General features: G+C 47.8%; 1 protein-coding gene across 6 annotated transcripts in view; it reads right to left on the bottom strand.

The window, feature by feature from the left end:
- Positions 1-19836, bottom strand: part of COL26A1 (collagen type XXVI alpha 1 chain) — a 169602-nt gene that overhangs the window by 11527 nt on the left and 138239 nt on the right. For 5 of the 6 annotated variants that reach the window (XM_063173885.1, XM_063173887.1, XM_063173888.1 and 2 more), the window contains 7 exons: positions 17700-17744; positions 14660-14776; positions 13256-13408; positions 7678-7770; positions 6042-6103; positions 3705-3767; positions 41-85 (listed from right to left, as the gene is read on the bottom strand). In XM_063173885.1, the coding sequence (XP_063029955.1) occupies positions 41-85; positions 3705-3767; positions 6042-6103; positions 7678-7770; positions 13256-13408; positions 14660-14776; positions 17700-17744 (578 nt within the window). The remainder of the gene's footprint in view (positions 1-40; positions 86-3704; positions 3768-6041; positions 6104-7677; positions 7771-13255; positions 13409-14659; positions 14777-17699; positions 17745-19836) is intronic. The other variant, XM_063173889.1, reaches the window with a different exon arrangement.

The following is a 19836-nucleotide window of genomic DNA, read 5'->3' as shown; positions in this document are numbered from 1 at the left end:
CCCAGCTGAGCCTGGCACCACCCAGGAGTGCAGCACTTACAGGCAGTCCCTTAATGCCCCTCTCTCCAGGCAGACCTGCTTGCCCCTGTTGGAAATAAAGGCAGTGTCATTAGGAGATGCTTTGCCACTTGACAAGAACACAGTGTAATTTTTACTAGTGGAATTAAGATGGCTTAATGGGAAAAAAAAAACTTTACACTTAGGATAATGTGTATAAAAAATTCCTCTCCCTTGACATTATCACTTAGAGACAGCAAAAGGGGGTTATGGTTTTCTGTCAAGTATCAGCTCCAAATCCCATCAGGCTCTGGAGGAGCTGGTTGGATACAGAGCTCCTGAGCTCAGGGCCCTCTCTGTAAAACGATTAGCAGGTTTTCTGAACTTTCCAGCAGTCAGTCACATTATAGCAAGAGGGAATTTGGCTGGAGATTGGGTCCTTACAAAGACACTGCATTCTTCTCTCTGGCAGAAGTGATGCTGCCCCAGCCAGAACAGAGCCCAGGACTCCCACCAAGCCCTGATTTAATCTGCTCCTGCTCCACACACCCCACAGCTACTGATCAAAACACAGGTACAATATTTTGGTTGGTTTGTTTCTTTCTCCTGCTGTGCTAATTTCACATTGTTCTCAGTGACGGGCTTTTGTTCTTTTTTTAAAAATTATTTGATTTTTTCTTTAAGAGAAACAGTTTGAACTAGTATGTGTTGCTTTGGGGCAGAATGAAATGCTGTTGAACTGAACATCTTTTCCTCCCCAGTGTTCCCACCCTGGAGCAGCTGGGGCGGGGCAGAATCCCTGACCAGGAGAGCACTTACAGGTTATTTAGTGAGAAAACAGGAGCTTGGGAAGAAGAGGCAAAATGTAAAAGCATTCATAGAAATCCATTAATGAAACAGCCACATATTTCCCCTGGCTCTTTCCTGTAGACACACACAGCAACAAACCCATCCTTTTTTTCCCCAAAAATATATACATATATGTACATGTACAAATATATGTACAAATCTATACATATATGTATATGTAGTATATAATATATGGTATTATAGTATATATATATATATATATATATATAAAATACATATATGGTAGTGGAAAGGGAGAGCTGCTGGGTTTGTGTCCATCAAATTTATATAAAACCAAGGGGCACCTACAGGACATTCCCATGGAATTCATTCCTATGGAAAGCCTTGCCAGCACCAGGAACAGACCCCTATGGACAGGGAGAAAAGCCCAGTCTGTCAGGTGCTCCCAGTATCTTCAAAGGGAAATACTTGGATTCTGCACAGGCAAGAGGAAAAATCTCAGAGAGGAGCACAACAACAGACTGAAAATACATAAACAGCCTGTGCTCCAAGTCCAGGAGGAACAGAAAGGATGTTATCAGCTTAAAGGGGATCAAAGGATATTTAGGCTGGATGTTGGCAATATCTTTTATCCCAGGCCTCCCTGGTTTTGCTCTGAAGAGTGCCTGGAGATGCTGGGGAGCCTCCCTGGCTGGGCTGAGCAGAGGCTGAGCGTGAGCAGCACACAGAGCTGAGCCATCCAGGGGCTGTGTCTGACTGCTGCAGGTCTCTCCCACATCTGTTCTCTCCCAGATTAAGCAGGAAGAATGTATAATAACATTTCCTCAAATCTCAGTAGATGTTGTAAACCTCCCCCTCCCCTCTGCTTTTCTTTGCAGCTGCACAGCTCCTCTGCTCGAGCCCTCATTTTTATCCACCAAACCCAAAATTGCAGCATGCAGTTGTCAAAACCAGCATTCAAAGCCACACTCACAAAAGACAAAAAGCACACAGAGCATCCTACAGAAATTCTGACAGGAAAAGCTGCCAGCTTCCCTTTCCACACTAGCTGGGTTTTTTTTTTCTATTTATCAAGACATTTTGATATTTGAAAATCTCATTTGTCCCAAACCTAAGAGGAGAATTACAATTCTAAATCCCCAGCAAGGAGGGAACAAAACCAAATTCTAAAGGATCTGTCAGGAGTGAATGGACACAATGCAACAGGATTTTGTTTCAAAATAAGTGTAGTAATAATATGGTATATTAGTAGTAATATTAGTAGTATGGTCAACCAAAAACTACAGCAAAATGTTAAATAAACCCTCAAGGAAGAGTTTTATCTGTTTCCTGGATGGAAATGTGACACTTTGCCACACACCATGCCCTTCTTTTTTTTTTTTTTTAGCTGAAAATAAAGATTGAATGGCAATGAGATGCAGTTGGTAATCAGTTCAGGTTTTGCTCTCTACCAGAATCTTGAATTCTAGTCCCAGAACTCCATCAGTCTGCAATCTATTTGTAAAGCCAAGTCATGCCCAAACTGGCTGAGCTGCACAAGGAAAATGTTACCAAAAAATGACCAAAAGTCACTCTGTGTTTCAGAGAAGTGCAAATGATTTCTTACATAAGAACAGGACCAAGCACCCAAAACTAAATTATAACAGAGATTTCCAAAGGCAGATGTGCCCCACCCTCAGATCTCTGCTGCTCCTGGTGCCTCAGGAGGGGTGAAACAAGCCCCTTGCACAGTCTGCACAGAGGAGCAGTTTGTCTGTGGCTGGTTATTCCCAGGAACTGGAGAAGGCAGCACATTGGAGCTCACTGATCTGCATTTCCCTGTCCTGGCTCTTTCAGGCATCCTCTGCTCTGCTGGGTTGGAAGGGGAGCAGGAATGCAGAGGAGGTTCTGTCATGGGGGAATCACACACCTGCAGCCCCCATCACCCCATCTGTGGGACAGGAAATTTGGGAGGGAAAGGAGCTTTTCTCCCACAGCTGTGGCAGTGCAGCCACCACTGCAGCCATCCATCACTCCACAGGAACCAAACAAGGTTTTCCTGCTTGTCCTTGTCCCCTCCTTTGGCCCTCTCCATGCTGGGGTCTCAGTGGCTCTCCACAGCCCATGGTGCCCATTTCAGACCTAGGGCTGATGATCCTTCTCCACCCACTCCACTCCCAAGTGATTTTGTGCTCCCAGACTCACACAGAGATTTCAGACCATGATATTTTGGCAATTCAGCTGGACAGAAGCAGCCAAAAGTCCAAATGCCACTTTCAAACCCTTCCCAGTGCCTGAATGCTGGGCTGGGAATCTGACACATTTACACCCTTGTCAGATATTTCTCTGGTAGTTCCTAAACATCACCAGTTGGGAATTAACATTCTATTTCTCTGGAGTTCCTAAACTTCACCAGTTTGGAATTAACATTCAAACCCTGATTAGTTATCAGTACTGGACAGCCCACTAAAGATTGAGACACAAAAACATTAAGTACATTACTTCAGTATTCCAAATTTGTTAAGAACATCATTAGACCTGGGGAATGACTTTGGCTGAGGAAAATCTGGTGAGTTTTTAAAGCCTTATACCTCTCAAAACACCCCACACTAAACAGATTTGGCTGGTGGAAGAAAGTTGGTTTCCACAGGCCTTTATCCACCATGTCTTTGCTACCTCTTTGGGGCAACAAATCTAAATTAGAAAATCTAAATTAGGAAATCTGCTAATCTCTTTGGGGAACACCTGACTTTGCAAGGCATTCAACTTTTTCTCTGTAGAGGAAACCTCAACCCCAGAAACTCTGAATTTACAGCTGGTGGTAGCTGTGGTCCCACTGCATGTGTGAGAGCTGTGCTGTGTATAATTGCACAGCCCCCAGATGCTGTGGGGATCTCCCTGTGCCTGTAAATCCTTACTCTCTCTCCTCGGTCTCCTTTGGATCCCTTTGGTCCAGGCTGTCCTGGAGATCCTGGCAAGCCCTGGAAGAGATGCAGAATGAGAAGGAATTAATTTCTACTGTGCAGCCTTTGTGTAGGTGTACTGAATACACTTCCCAGTGATCCTCAGCTCCTGAAAACCTCATACACCCATTAAGCAATTGGGCTGGATTCTCTTTTTCCCTCAAGCACACACAACAGGAGCTCTGTTTGCAGATATCCCAAGCCCTGCACTTTCTGCAGATCCCTCAATTTGGTTCTTTAAATGCACTGCAGGCCCCTGATGTAACATTTTTTTGGGGTCAGTATGACAGGACAGTTCTTGTTCTCAGTTACCAAGAAGAAATTAATACACAGGTACTGTGTTTAACTTAAAAATCCCCACTGCTTCCCCCTACTTCTTAATTGCCTCAGTGGGTGGCAGGAGCAAGCACACATACCTGAAAATTAATTGGATTGTGTAGTGGAAATTATTTTGAAGCCATTCACTCACCCTAATAAACAATTTTGAAATTAAGCCCAATCTCTGCTAATAATTTTACTCCCTGGGTTGAACAAATCTATAAAGCAGTCACCAATGGCTAAGAAGGGCACAGTCTCCAGATTTCTACTAATTGAACTGCTATGCAGAAATCGATCCAAATTCTTCACTTATCCACCCAGAGAAGCCACAGTTATTAACCAGACCATGAGAGAACAATATTGTTTGTTTATATTCAGCCTGTCAGCTCTGCTTCTCCCCACAGCCACGTACAAGATGCTTTTTTTTCCACCTCAAGTGACTTGGAGGCTGCAGAAGTGAGTTTGGAGCTCCCCTCCAGGCCGCTGGGGATTTGAGCCAGCCTGGGGAACAGCCCCACAAATCCCCACATCAGCACCCAGAGAAATGGGGTTTGTGGGCCCAGAGAGAGGAGCATTGCTGTGAGGAGCTCAGACCCAAGGAGGTGGCACACATGTGATTTAAGGGTGCAAATGAGGAGCCCTCTGCCATTCCAGCTGGGAGCCAGCAGTGCTCACCAGCAGCACCTTGTTCCCTGCCTGCAGCCAGCCCCACCAAGCATTCAGAGACTTAGGCCTGGCTTAGGAGCTTCCCTGGGGCTGCCAAACCAGGTAGGGCACAGACCAGGCTTGGCCTTATGTCAAACATGCAGCATGGACAAAGCCCAAGTGTCCAAAGCATCCTTTGCTGTGTGGTGAGACAGGGATGCTCAAGAACACTGAATTCCACAGTTTTGCAAAAAAAATAAAAGGCTTACAGTGTGTGCTGCATGTCAAAAAGCCAGACTCTGCTGCAGAATCTACTTATGAATTGTGAATTACCTTATATTTAATGATGTTAAACTGCATCTGTCATTTGGCTGCCAAATCTCTCACTGTGTTTGGATCTATCTGGAGTTTCTCATTGTTCTCCAGAGTATTTCCTAATTGAAAGGATTCTGCTACACTGGCAAACTTTCCCTAACCTGTAGTTCATTGCTTCTTCAAAGTGGTTAATAAACACATAGGAAAAATCTTTATTTTCAGTTCCAAACCTCCAGATCTGAGTTACATCCCTCTATAAAGTTACTTAACCTTTCTCTGTGCTCTCCAGCCATGTGGGATTCCTTTGAAAAATCTGATGCTGCTCTTTTACCTCCACATTGAGCAATATTCTTCCCAAAACTGAGTCCCTTTGTATCAGCCAACCACAGTTTGAGAAGTTTGGCAGTTCCCTATTCATGACTTCACTTCTTTCCATTTAATCAGCTTTTTCCATCCATGTGAGTACTGTGCCCTTCTTCTACCATAAATTCTTTGGAGTGAGTTTTTCCCACTCCATTATTATCTCCCCCCTCCACAATGTTTGTATCAATAAATAATCAAACTGATGGGAATTTGTGATATTTTTCTTGAACAGAAAGTGTTATGTCTGAAAAAGTAGGCTTAACATTCACTCTGGTGAATTGGTGAATTCCCATTGATGCATTTTTGTTCTTTTTATGTGTTCCACAGGAAATGCAGAGTTTTTTCTATCACTGTGTTAGTAAAGCCCATGTCAGATCCTTTGCATCAACTCAGGCCACAGTGAAATGTTTTGACACAGCAGCAGCACAGTGTGTTGTTATGATTAAGGGAAAATCTGGAAAGCACAACCATTTCAACCTCTTAATCCAGAATGAGAAAAAGGAAATAAATCACTGGAAAAGGAATTAAATCACAGAATTTCATGGGGAACAAAACAGCAGATCTAAGATTACTTTCCCTCCTTGTGCATGGGATGATGTTTCACCCCTGACCCCCCTCTGCCCTCCACCCCAAAGCACCAAAGCACCTTACTTGTGATCCAGGGGCTCCAATGGGTCCTGGGGGCCCTTTGGGTCCTGAAGCACCTGGTGGCCCTGGTGGGAATCATAATTGGAGACAATATTAAGGAAATTTAGGAGGAAGAACCCTAAATTCCAAAGGCATGCACATTTTTCATGTTTTGTTGAGTCTCCCAAGGAATGAGAACCCTTCATCAAACACTGGATTATTGAATACCCACATCCTGACAGAACACATCCTAGGGGGGATGTTAGAGATCTAGGAGGAAAAAAATGGTGAAAATAGGCAGGAAGGATGTCAGTAACATCCACATTTCCATTCCTTAAAATGCAACTTTTGAGGAAACTTAAACTGGATCCATGGAACAGCTCCATGAGAGCGAGACACTGCAGGTGCTGAAACAATCTCAGGTGGCAAGGGGAGCCCCAGGGCTGCTGCACTTGGTCAGAGATAGGAGAGGCTGAGCAGGGCAAAGCAAAGCTCTCTCTTGGTCTTCACTCACTGCAGTGGCAATAAATTAATTTAAAATCTGTACCACAGGAGAGCTGCTTCCAGGATGAGTTAAGCACCATCTAAACAGGTCAACTTGTCTCACACAGTGACTTAACAGATTCATTCCTTTTGAAAAAATAATTATATCTCAACAGTAGCTGTTAAATTATACCTGCAGATGGGAGACGGGATATTTGCTTAGCCTGAACTTAGCAATACTCCTCTCTGCTTTAGTTGTCACAACCCTTGAGATGAAACAATGTGGACATTATACACAAAGTACAGCTGAATCAGCCTCAATCATTAATGCACCATACAAATGCTTAAGTCAAAGAATAAAGGAATTGAAGGATAAATGAAAGGCCCTCATAATGAAGGGAGAAGCCTTTTCTGCAACTAATGGGAGTTGACTCCTAAATATGCATCATACAGGGAAGTGCTGATGTTTGCAGGAATATTATCATTTAAGCCACCCATCAGCACAGAGAGAAAGAAGGCTTGTCACTGAATTTTCATCTCAGATTCTGATTTCAGTTACACTGGTGAAAATTTGCAATTGCTCAAACTGGCTCCAAAGTCTTTACAGCCATCACAGAGCCTCTGGCCAGCTCCTGGCTGGTTCAGCTCTGCAGTGACAGGACAGGTTTGCAGCAGGGGGAGAACAGCTCTGCTCTCAGGAAGGACTCACTGAACAACCTACTTTTAAAAACAGCTTTTAATCAGCCCCTTTCTCAAGATGTAAAGGTCAAACAGTCAGCCACTACCAACAGATAAAAACCCAGTTACTTCTTGCCAGTGAGGAGCCCTCCCTTTCCCTGCAGACACCCCCAGACCATCAACTCTCCACCAGAGGGGCTTTGGATCATCCTGCCCTGCCAGCCCTGAGGCCAGTCCCAGGCCCAGCTCCAAGCCCAGCTCTGAGCCCATCCCCGAGCCCGTCCCTAAGGCCAGCTCTGAGCCCAGCTCCAGGCCCAGTCCCGAGCCCAGCTCTGAGCCCAGCCCCGAGCCCATCCCTAAGGCCAGCTCTGAGCCCAGCTCCAGGCCCATCCCTAAGGCCAGCTCTGAGCCCAGCTCCAGGCCCAGCCCCGAGCCCAGCCCTGAGCCCAGCCCCGAGCCCATTCCCAGGCCCAGCTCCAGGCCCAGCCCCGGGTGTCACCTGGTGGCCCCACAGGCCCCGGGGCTCCCCGCGGGCCGGGCAGCCCTGCCAGGATGGTGTCGATGACGGTGGAGGCCAGCTGGGCTTCTCCATCTGCAACAGAGCACAGGCAGGGTCACAGGCAGGGTCACACACAGGGTCACAGTTAGACTCGAGCCCAGCCAGGATCTCAGTCTTGAGCCCAGCCAGGATCACAGTTGAACTTGAGCCCAGCCGGGATCTCAGTTAGTGTTGAACCCAGCCAGGATCACAGTGTTGAGCTCAGCCAGGACCACAGCTAGACTCAATCCCAGCCGGGATCTCAGTCTCAAGTCCAACTAGGATCACAGTTAGACTCGATCCTAGTCGGGATCACAATTACTCTCGATCCCAGCCAGGATCTCAGTTAGACCCGAGCCCAGCCCGGCTCTCTCCGCGGTGCTCTGGCGCCCGTTGCTGGCCGCGGGCCGGCAGCGCTGCAGGATGGATTTGGCCGGCAGCGCTGCAGGGTGAATTCTGCGGGCAGTGCTGCAGGATGGATTGGGCCGGCAGTGCTGCAGGGTGGATTGGGCCGGCAGTGCTGCAGGGTGAATTTGGCCAGCAGTGCTGCAGGATGGATTTGACGGGCAGTGCTGCAGGGTGGATTGGGCCGGCAGTGCTGCAGGGTGGATTGGGCCGGCAGTGCTGCAGGATGGATTGGGCCGGCAGTGCTGCAGGGTGGATTGGGCCGGCAGTGCTGCAGGGTGGATTGGGCCGGCAGTGCTGCAGGGTGAATTTTGCGGGCAGCGCTGCAGGGTGGATTTTGCGGGCAGTGCTGCAGGATGCTGAATTTGGGCTCCTGGAGCACCTGTTTTGCTCTCCAAGGCTGCTGTGGAAGAGGTTTTACAGCGAGTTCTGTGAGCCACAGAGAAGTTTGATAAGAGGATCCTTGTTTGCCCCTGAAAGAATTTTCTACCAAGGTCGTTGACACAGAAACCAAGAAAGAGAGAAGAATAAATAAATAAAAAAGCAACCCTCAGTATTTATTGCGATGTCAAAACCATATTCCAACCCTGCTCCCTGTGGACCTGTACTGTGGCACAGCTGTAATCTGGGCAGGGATCTGTATGGCAGCACCTTTCATCTGAGTACCCCACAACACTTTGGGACAGTTGTGGAAACCTGGGGCAAAAATTCAATGCCACAAAACAAGCACAAGAACAAGGAACCCCACATCCTGGTGCTACCAAGGCTTTCTGTCCTGACCCTTTGCTAGAGGATCAACAATAAATCTCCTGTTCAACCTGGATGAAGATGTTGGCTCCTGGTCACCAGGATGGCAAACCCTCTGAAAACCCCACATTTTCCACAGCTGGAGGTGCCATAAAGGAATAACGTCCACCTCCTCCTGCCCATGACCTCAAGCTTACTCGTGTTTCCTTCCAGCCATCCCTGTAACTCATCACAGTAAAATTCAGGGGAACCCTGGGCAGGAAAAGGCTGGGAATGTCTCACTGCAGATGCCAAGTGACACCAGGAAGGTCAGAAGGGTGTTTGCTTACTCTGCAGAGTCCAGCCCAAAGCTCAGAAGGTGAACTCTCCAGAAATTTCAGCAGCCACTTCTGAAGCCTTCCCAGCTTCTGGAGCAGTGATAGAGAGGACTTCCAAGGCAGGTGTTTGAAAGCAGTTCCAGGGGAAACTGTGCAATGGCTTGGGCTGCCAAGGATGACAGGATACCTCTGCAATGCCTTCCTGGCAGCAGGACAGCACAAGATCCAACCCAGATCCCTCTAAGAACCACATTTTGTGCCTAAAACCTGAATGCAAACAGGTATTTATCTGATTGCTGTTTCTAAACCCATTCATCTTCCCCCTCCTCACAGCCCTGAAACAAAACAACTGAGACTCTACTCATGTTCAGGAGGAAAGGTACCCCAGTGGAGTGTGTAATCCAATTAATTTGAGTTTTATTTGACCATGTCAAAATCCATCACAGCTTGGGAGTAAGATGAAATTGGAAAATGAGCATCAAACAGCAATGAAGGCATTAACAGTTGCAGAGCTTTTTGTTTTTAAAGTGATCAACAAAATCAACTGCTCATCCACTGAGGGGGCAGAGGATGGACAGCAAACAACCAGGGTTTAATTTCTGCTGGAGGTAAGCCAGGGATAAAGATTTGGGTTACAAAACATTCCAGCTAAATGGCACATTATTACCATGACAGTTACTCCCACAAATCCACCCCTGCTGACATTTGACTCAACATTATTTAATGAAAGGTGATTCCATGATTGTGACACAGAGGAGAGCTCTGATCAACAACCCTTGGGCTCAGCAGCTCCTGCCTGGCCTGGGCAGCACAGGGCTGTGCCAGCTCCTGCCTGGCCAGTTCCTTCAGAGCCAGGTTCCTTTCCAGGATCAGCTCTGAATGAAACACACTGTCAATGAAACATTGGGACTGAAGTGTGTAAAACACAACCCTCATGTCTTTTTAAGGGATTCCTCCATGTTCTCATAAAGCAGCAGGAAGAACTTGTATCCCCTTATAAACTCCCTTATAAATGGGGACATTCTGGGCTCTCTACAGCTGGAGATTGTTAGAGCAGCCACAAAACAGCATCAAACGGTAGCAGGAATATTCCCTTGTCAGCCACCTCCTGCACTGAGCCAGGCTCTGCTGGGCTCAAGAGCTGGATTCTGGTTCAGAGCTCCTGGGCACCCCAAAGCAGCAGACAATGCTTCATTTGAGAATCCTTGATACTGAATTTGCTCCAGGAGCTTTCCAAGCCAAGGGGACAAGAGAAACCAGTGTGGCCTGGCCAGGTAGGAGCACCTGTGTTCTCTGGAATGGAACAGAGACACTCTGAACCAGCACAGAAATGCCCTGAATGACACAGGGAAAGCTGCCCAGCCAGAGCAGCAAAGGCAGCTCAGGGCACACTTGGAGAGAAATCAGTTTTCTCAATTCCTTTCCTCCTCTCCTTCCCCTTCCCTTCCTCTGCTCTGTTCTCCTTCCTCAGGCAGGGCCCTGCTGGCAGCTGGGATGGTGCTGCACTGATCCCTCTCCCTTATCACCTCTGACATGCTGGGCACACCAGCATGCTCTGCCTCAGTTTCCCCTTGCTCTCCCTCAGGGAGTGGTGGAGTCACCATCCCTGGAAGTGTTAAAAATGTGGGGCTGTGGCCCTTGAGGACATGGCTTGATGGCTGGGCTTGATCTTGATCTGGCCTTGATCTTTCCAACAGTGATGATTCTATGAAAACAGGTTAATTTTACTTCATGTGTCCATGAGATCTTCGAGCTGGAAGGAAACAGCCCTCAAGAGTGAGAGTTGCATTATTTTCCCTAACTATTCCCTAGAAATCACCCATGTTAGCACAAGGAATAGGAATGAGCTGGCTCTAGCCCACGTACCTGATCACTCATTTTTAACTGAGGGATCCCAGTAGCAGCAGCCCCAGCAGTGGGGAGCAGCAGCTCAGTCTCTGGCTGAGGCTTCTGACTAAGGGATAAATTCCCCCATTATGGCCTTGATTTGTTGAGATAGGATGGAAATGAAGTAATCCTGTCTTAATTTTTTTTCTGGTACCTGATCTGGAGGGAAAAAAATGGGACCAATTCTTTTACCACAGCACAGGGAAACTGAGAAAATATTTGTCTCTCTATTTCTGGCTTCTGCCTGCAGATAAATATTGCCAACAGGAACTTGCTGCAATTAATAAAGGCACAGGCATTAACCATGTTCAGGCAGAACCAAACTCTTTATAATAACAATAACCTGATACAGCTCTCACATCTCATTCCCATTAGCAGGAATATGCCTCCCTCTGCTGTCAGCAGCTGGAATTTTGTGTTTATAGTTTTCAGATGTGCTCCTTTCAAAACAAGTAAATACATTTTACAAAAGCTAAACAGAATTTACAAGGCTAAGTTTTACTGGTGGCTTTCCACCAGCCAAAAGAGAGGAAAAATGGTAAGAAAATAAACTTGATACTGCCAGAACATTGTCATGGTGACATAGATAACTTACACTTGCAGCTGGATTTGTATTAAGAAAAAGTGTCATAAAGTTTTGGGCTGCTCCTTCTGCAAACCAAGGAATGCCCAGGCATGGAGGGAGGAATGCCCAGGGATGGAAATGGAGCAGTCACCATCTCCTCACTGCTCTCAAGTCCCTGTGCTGCAGAGACGATAGAAATAATTATCCATCATTTATCCTCTCCTATTTGGGAACAACACTGAGTTCACTCTCCTCACACATCAGCTGGGAAGGCCATGCAAAGCCTTTATTCACTTTTTAATTTGTCCACTGATCACAAGGAAGAGTTTAATTCAAAGGGAGGTTGGAGGGAGGGGGCAGCAGCAGCACCCAAACCATCCTCAGGAATCACTTGGAATAAAAGGCAGAATGTGTGACCCTGAGAGGAGTGAGACAGCTGTAATGCAAAACTCCCTTGTTCTCAGGCTGAAGAATGCAGAATGTTGATGTGTATTTTGTGAAAATCTCAGTATTAAACCTCAGTTACTCATCCTGCCCATACACCCTAATAACTGAATACAAAATCGAGCTGTTAAAATTCTCCCTAAATTAAAAATACATCTGTTCACTTTTGGGAAAAGGAGTCTGGAGAGCAGAGTGGGTGGAAGGAAAGGGAGAGCTTGAGATAACTGTCAGACATGGGGAGACTCAGTAATCCTTGGCTGTAACTGAGACAGCTGAGCTTTGAAGCTGGGCAGGAGCAGCAGAGCCAGGGCAGACACAGCTCAGCTCTGCTCCCTCATCATTGCTGCCACCTCCACAGGGCTGCACCAGCAGAATCAAGCCCAAATCTGAGAGCATTCCAACCCAAGTGCAGGATGTGCCTTCCCTAGAAAGCTTTCACAGCACAAATCAAATAAATCTATGCTTTAAATCAGTATAAGCACAAAGAAACCCTGGCCCTCCTGTTACAGGGAAGGGATGAATCAGGGTGGCAGTGTGGACTCTCCAGTCCATAATTCTGTGTTTTGTGTGCATGTGGGATAATGTAGATGCACCAGAAACACAGGTGGAAGAAGCATCTGCAGGGGCAGGGAAGGAGAGACATTCAACAGATGTTAAATGTTAAATGTCTGTTGGAATTCCAGAGCTGCAGATCTCTAGTCCTTGCTGATTCCTGAGCACCCCTGACACTCCAACACCACAGCAGTGGCACCAAGAGGGCTCCAACCCCACAGCTGGGGTGCACCAGCACCTCATCTGCCCCTACCTGAGCTCTGTCATTTCACCAGAGACCCTCCTCCCACTCCTGATGGAAGCTTAGAGAACACCAAACTGCCTCCCCAAAGCTGGGATGAACCTAAAAAAAAACATGCACAGAGAACAAAATCCTCCAAACCCTGCTCTCCCTGACAGTTTAGGAGAGCAGGGGCTTGGTTCTTCATTTTGGAGAGGTGAACTCCCTGTGGTTTCCAAGATGTTCCACCTTGACCAGGAGCTTCCAAGAGACCCACACAATGCAGGGAGTGCCCAGCTGCTCCCAGGGCTTGGCAAGGAGGTGGGAGCAGAGCTGAGCTGCTCTGTGCCTGCCCACTCTGCTGATGCCACAGGAGAACATAGGAAATGAGGAGGAACTTACTTTCTTTGTCAGCTGTGGGCTGCAGTGAGTAGAGAACCCCTTGCTGGAAGGTGAGAGGGAGGCTTGGCGTGGCTGGTGGCCCTGGAGGACCTGGGGGACCTGGGATCCCAGTTTCTCCTGGAAGTCCTCTTGGTCCCTGAGGTCCCAGCATCCCTGTGCAGAGGCAGGAGAGGAGTGTTAATACTTTTGGGGATGTGCTAATGGTGCTATCATGTGCAAAGGCAGCAAGAATACAAAGGATTTCTGTCCTGAACTGCATAGAAGTGTAGGGAAAATAGAAACAGCTTCCCAATTTTCCCTTTTTTGGGGTTTGGTTTTTTTGTTTGTTTGTTTGGGTTTTTTTTTTTTTTTGTTTTGTTTTGTTTTGTTTTTTGGGGTTTTTTTGTTTGTTGATGTTGTTGTTTTTTGGGGGGGTTGGGTTTGGGTTTTTTTTTTGTTTTTTGTTTGTTTAGCATCTTCCTCTGCAAAGGAGAGAGCTTGACTTGGCTCACAGGTGCTGCTTTTGAGCAGCCCAATTGCTGAAAGAGAGAAACCTCCCCTCTCCCTGAGGCTGAGTGAGAAACTACAGGCAGCAAAATGTGAAATCAAATCCTCCTTCCCTCCAAGTACACCTGTGTCACCTCCCTGCCAGGAAGCAGAGTCAGTCCAGCAGCAGACAGATCACATCTCCTGTGGGGCTGCAAGGCTCTCCTTGCAAGCTGAGAAACCAAAAAGACCCAGACACATCCTTGGCCAGACCTTGGCCACTGACAGCTTGCCAGAAAGTGCCAAAAAATGTTCACATTTAAGGCACTCTCACAGTTTTAAATGTTACCCAAGCTCAGGCTCACAAGGCACAGCCTTTCAGCCACAGAGAGCAGAGCCTGAGGTCTGGCACCTTTTGTGCAGTTTCACCTTCATCAAAACATTCAGGAACGTTTGGGGAATGAAGAAAGACTCCTAGCTCAGGAATGGAGTGCTCTCTGAAAGAATGGCCTCCTAACCTTTTCCCTTAACACACAAAAGCAGCATTAGTTTGACATCCTGGCATCTGACAGCTTGACACAAATGGTGGAGAAAAAAGGGAGTTAAAGCAGGCACCCAGTGAGAGGGTTAAACAGGGAATGCTCTGCTCCAAAGGCTGACAGGTCACAGGCTCCTGAGCAGGATGGGGAAACATGATCCTGCTCTGCAGCTTTCTGGGACAGGCTGTCTCCTGCTGCACAGGAAATCCCAGGGTCAGCCATTGCTCCTGCAGGTGGTTGCCTGCCCTGGGAGCTCCTGGCTGATCCAGCTCCCAGGGAATTCCCACTGGGATGGATTTGATACCAACTGAAGATGCTCAGTCTTGTGAGTCTGGCCTTGTGTGAGCTGCTGTCACAGCCAGTTTGTGTGGAGTGAAGCCTCTCCTGTGACAGGACTCACCTGGTGGCCCTGCAGGGCCCCTCTCCCCGGGCTGTCCCTTCTCTCCTTTGGGCCCTGGAGGTCCTGGGAGCCCCGTGGGGCCAACTGGGCCTGGGGGACCAACCTGGCCTGGAATCCCTGAAATGTTAGAAAGGAGATTAGCTGAAGTTAGGACACTGCTGAGCCAGAAAGGCTTCAGCAACCTCAGAACCAGAGGGGAGGGACTCAGTGATGCAAAAGGGAGAAATGCAGCAGTGCACAGACAGGGGGGCACTGCTGGCAGGAGCTCTCTGGCAGGTAAGCCAGACTGGAATTTACTTCTCCTCTTCTTCCTACATCCCCATGCACAAGACCCTCCCCAAAATCAGCAGGATGTGCACCCCCAGCTGGGATGTGCTGGGCAGAGCCACACTGAGCCCACACTGTGCCCTTCCCAAGGCCTGAATGGCTTTGGCAGGGTCTGGGTGTCCTTTGCTGGGCTCATCCAAACTCCTGGGCCATCCCAAAGTACCAAAATACACAGAATAGATTTGCCAAAGACAATCAAACCCCATCTCCCACTTGCTCTTTCACACCCCCAGAGGTTCTGTACCCATGATGTTTCCCTGGTTTCTCCTGTGCCCATTCATCTCTCAGGGCTCTGTGCTGTGCACAGGTTTTTAATCCCAAAGTGACATTAATGCTCCCCCTTGTGCAGGAACTGTCTGTCAGTAATGAACATCACTGAGCAGGGGTCCAGGGCAACACCAGGAGCAGTGATTGCAGCCCATGGGACATTTCTTGGCACTCAGACCTCAGTAAGCCCAGGAGAGGTGCAGAGGCAGCGTTGGTGATCCCAAAGTCATCACTTCTGGTGACACTAAATAAAACCTTAATGCTGTTTTCCCCAAAACAGCATTTCTACCAAAACAACGACAACACTTGGCAATTTTATGGTGTTGTTCAGAAGAGCACTGCTGATCTTGGGCTGACATGGAGAGACATTTAAACACTGTGCAAACAGCACTGAAGCTTTGATGCCCTGGAGGTGTGGGCAAGTGCCTCTGTCTGCTCAGATTAAGTGGTTAATGGTTACAATAAAGGCATTACTGTCAGAGGCCCCTGGTTTCTGGGCTACCAAAGGGCTCAGAGGATTTGAAAGCAGTGGCAGAACAGATGCAAGCCCCAAAGCCAGGGGGAGATCAGGATGAGTCCAAAGTTCAGCACCCTCAGATTTCAGATTTCAGTCCATGTGGTACATATGACCACAACAGAGCAGAGCAATTGAAGGTTTGATCAACTCTTAAGGAGAATATTTCTCCTTCCCAGGTATCAGGAGAGGTACTGGACCCCCCAAAATCAGAGCCAGCAGAATATGCTGCACCTGGGGGTGGAGAGCACGGATGGGAATGGAGGGAGAGAAGGAGGAAAGGAAGGAAGCTGGACAGCACCTCCCCAGCTGGTACCAGGGAACAGGGCTGCACAACCACATCGAGGCTCACAGGACTTGCAGCTCCCACATTTGGGTACAATTCCCACTCTAGATGTGGGATAGCTCACCTGGAGTACAAAACCTCATCACCCCAGACTCCTCATTTCTCAAAACAAAGCAATAATCCCCCAATATTAGACCCTCCTGAAAAGATTCCTTTTCCTCTCTTCTTTTTTTTTATTTTGCAGAGATGTCCAAACTGGTTTTTCTTACAAAAATGAAATCTCTCCTCCTTTAATCCACGATGAAACTGGGCAGAGTGAGGAAATGATTTTTCAATGGCTTTCAGTGGGAGTGTGAGCCTGTACTTTTGTTGCATTCAGTCATCAATAAAGATCTGATTTAATCTAAGTATTGAATAAGGAATTAAGGCCAGGTTTCAATTTGCTTATCCACATCCACATGCAGCCTTTTCTGTGGATAGAAGGATGGATCTCCCCTGGCAGGGGATGCTGTTCTGGGAAGCCCAGGCAGGTGATCAGGAGCTCTTTTAGAAAATCAAGTGCATTTTTCACAGCACTGGAAACAGCTTCTACCCCTAAAAACCCCAACACACCTCAAACTTCATTGCAGCAACTTGCAGCACAGAGGGAAGAAGAGCAGAAACTGTTTTGCTGTGCTGCTGAGTGTGAGCCAGAACATTCCCTCACTTGTGGACATCACCCTCAATCCTTCAGTCCAACCTTATAACTCAATCCATGAAGTCCTGGAGCCCAAAGCAATCATTTCCTGCAGCATCCTCAATGCCAGTGCTGCAGCAGAGCTTTAGAGAAGCTGGCACTTCCTTCCCTGGAGGGGGAAGAGCTGAAGGAAAGACTGGAGAGGCAGCACTGGGTAATGAGGCAGGCAAGGGCTCACACTGGTGACAAATGGTGTTACCAGCTCTAAAGAGACAAGTGCAACAGGGGGAAGAAAGAGGGAAGGATGCAGGGAAAAGGAGGGAGGCCAAATCAGCTCTCTGCAGTGCCATTGCTTCCAGAGAGCTGAAACCCCTGGTGTTTATCCTCCAAAAATATGAAGTAAAAGAACACAGGAAAAATATTATTTAAAAGGCAGAGGGTGAGTAATCTACTGCTGGGAACCAAATCAGATGTGCAGAGACCTGGATTTTCCCTGGCTCTGTCATTAACCTGCAACACACCATCTGCTGCCCTCCTCCCCAGGGTTTTCCTTCCACAGGAGCTGCTCTGTTTGTATGGAGCACAGGAAAGTGATGTCCTGACATCCCCAGAGGCTCCTGGAGGCTCCAGCAGGTCACACCAGCTAGAGAGGAGTTTTCTCCCATCACTCAGGACATGCCCTGCTGGCTCTGGCCACATGTGCTCCCATGATCTGCCTCTCCATCCCTTGTGTGCTGGGGAATTAATGTCTCAGAGGTGACAAAACTGGTGTTTGGCCTCTCCAACCAAAGCAGCCTGATATGATCAGATAAAACCACAAAACCCAAAGAACAAACTCAGCCTCTCCATCTGTGAGGCTCCAAAGAGCTCCTGGCCACAGGATCCTTCTGCTTTTTGGGATATAAGTACAGGACTGGGCACAACAACAGTCTGTGCTTTGAAAGAGAAATAGCAGAAACTATGAACTTACCCTGTGGTATCAGCTGCTCCTCTGCACCTCTGGGTCCTTTAGGCTCTGTTCAAAAAGGACAGGGTAAAACAACAATAAAAAAAAAAAGAATAGGAGAAAAATAGAGAGATATGAAAAATTAGGTCTCCTGTTGCCAACTGGCTCAGCCAGAGTATATATATTTTCTTAATACTCAGAAAAATGTATTCTGTTGATTAACAAGCTGATCAGAAAGGCCAGTGCTGCAGCTGTCTCAACAGCACTGATTGCTTTTAAATGATTGTCTGTTCTCAGCCCTGTCACTCACAGGAGCAATAACCACCCTCACAAACAGTAGCAAGTTCTCCTGGACCTCAGCCTGGAGAGGCATCAGCCAGCCCAGAGCTACAGGGTCCTCCAGAGACCCTCCCAGAGCTCACAGCACCCTGTCCCTGTCACCCACCTTGGCGTCAGCCCAGCACCCTGCCCTTGGTCCCTCCAGCTGTGTGACATGCAGGGCAGGGCTGGGATTTATTTTGGCAGAGCACCCAGAAGCAGGGCAAAGTAGGGAATGGTTCCCAAAAGGCTCAGGGGAAGGGGTGGCAGGGACAGAGGGTTTGCTTTCCACAGAATCACCCAGGACACTCAGGATTTTGGTTTGACTTCCACCTTCTCCAATATCCCACATGATGACAGGTCTCCTGAGATCCCTGTAAGGGAACCTGGGGGCAGCTTGGAGCAGCAAGTCAGGGCATGGTGGTGAAATCATGCAAAATGAGCAGCTCCCCTCCATCCTAAATTGTGTGGAGTTCCCTTCACTCCACCAAAATCCACTCTGAGTTTTTTTGGCTGGCTTTGACTCATGGACACAGACTGGTGTGGGGAGGGAAGGAGGCTAAATATGGACCCAGATCCATGAAATATCCCCACAGCTCTTGAGCAAAACAGGAATTTGAAGCCCACAGAGGCTGGGTAGGGGCTCCAGCAGTGTCAATGAGCCACTGAAGTGATTATTTCTCACTGCTGAAAGACCCTGGCCTGGCTCCAAACGCTCCAGTGCATTCCTGATTCCTTTCCTACACCACAGTTATTATTCCACACCAGGTTAAATAAATCAAGGCCAGAAAAACAGAGGGTAACAGTGAGCAAGGACAACACCTGGCAGCACACACACAGAGCCTGGAAGCTGGCTGACACCACGGGCTCACCCACAGCTCAGACATCACCACCTGCCTTAGGAGGTGACACCAGTGTCCACCTGGCCTTGCTGCAGGGCTGGGAAGGTGCTGGCCCTGCACCATGGGCTGGTCAAAGTGCTGCAGGGGAGCTGCTCTGAAGCCTGGGGGAGAGGCAGCCACTGCTCTGTGCCCAGCAGCACAGTGAGACAGAGGAGAGATTCTCCAGAGTAGAAATCCATTTTGATTTAGGTGAAATGTACATCTTTGAGTCTGTGCTCAGAAAACACAGCTATGTAGCCTGACTGCAAGGCCTAGGCTCATGCATATGTATTTGAGAGACAGATAGAACCCTGAAGTTCCCAGAAATACACATGTCTTTTAAGGAGAGCAATCTCCACATGGTCCAGCACTAGTAATAAACATACCAGCTTTACAACTTTCACAAAGTTGTGGAGTTTTTGGTTATCTCTGCAAAACAACAGGACCACGTGTGAGGAGCCTCCATGAGGACAGGACCTGGCATGGAAGGCCCAGAGCATTTTCCTGAGCTGGCGCAGCAAGTGCAGAGCCACTGCCACAGCAAAAATAAATGACATGGGAAAGGCAGAATGAGCATCTGATGGACACTGGGGAAGCTGCTCTCATTCAGCTCCTGGCAGCTGTGGCTGTGGTTCTGAGAATATTTTGCAGAACATATTGTTAGTGAACCTCCCTCCATGTTGTGGCATCATGACAAATCATAAACAGGGATGACATCTGGACTGTCTTGGTTGCTCCAAGTCTGCTGCCATAATAAACTGCCTGGGCCAAAAAAATGAAAAAAAAATAAAAAAAGAAGAAGAAAAAAGCAAACCAGGCCCTAAAGAATAAAGGACTGCTCTGGGAGTAAGCAAAGCAACAGACAGACAGGGCTTTGGAAGGAGAGAGCAGGGATCTTGAAAAAAGATGGCAAGGTCAAGAAAATTCAATGTGTGGGGACTTGTCTGGCCAAGTGGGCTCAC

Source organism: Melospiza melodia, chromosome 21, assembly GCF_035770615.1.
Source record: "Melospiza melodia melodia isolate bMelMel2 chromosome 21, bMelMel2.pri, whole genome shotgun sequence".
Lineage (NCBI taxonomy): Eukaryota > Metazoa > Chordata > Aves > Passeriformes > Passerellidae > Melospiza > Melospiza melodia.
This window is presented reverse-complemented; position numbering and strand designations above follow the sequence as displayed.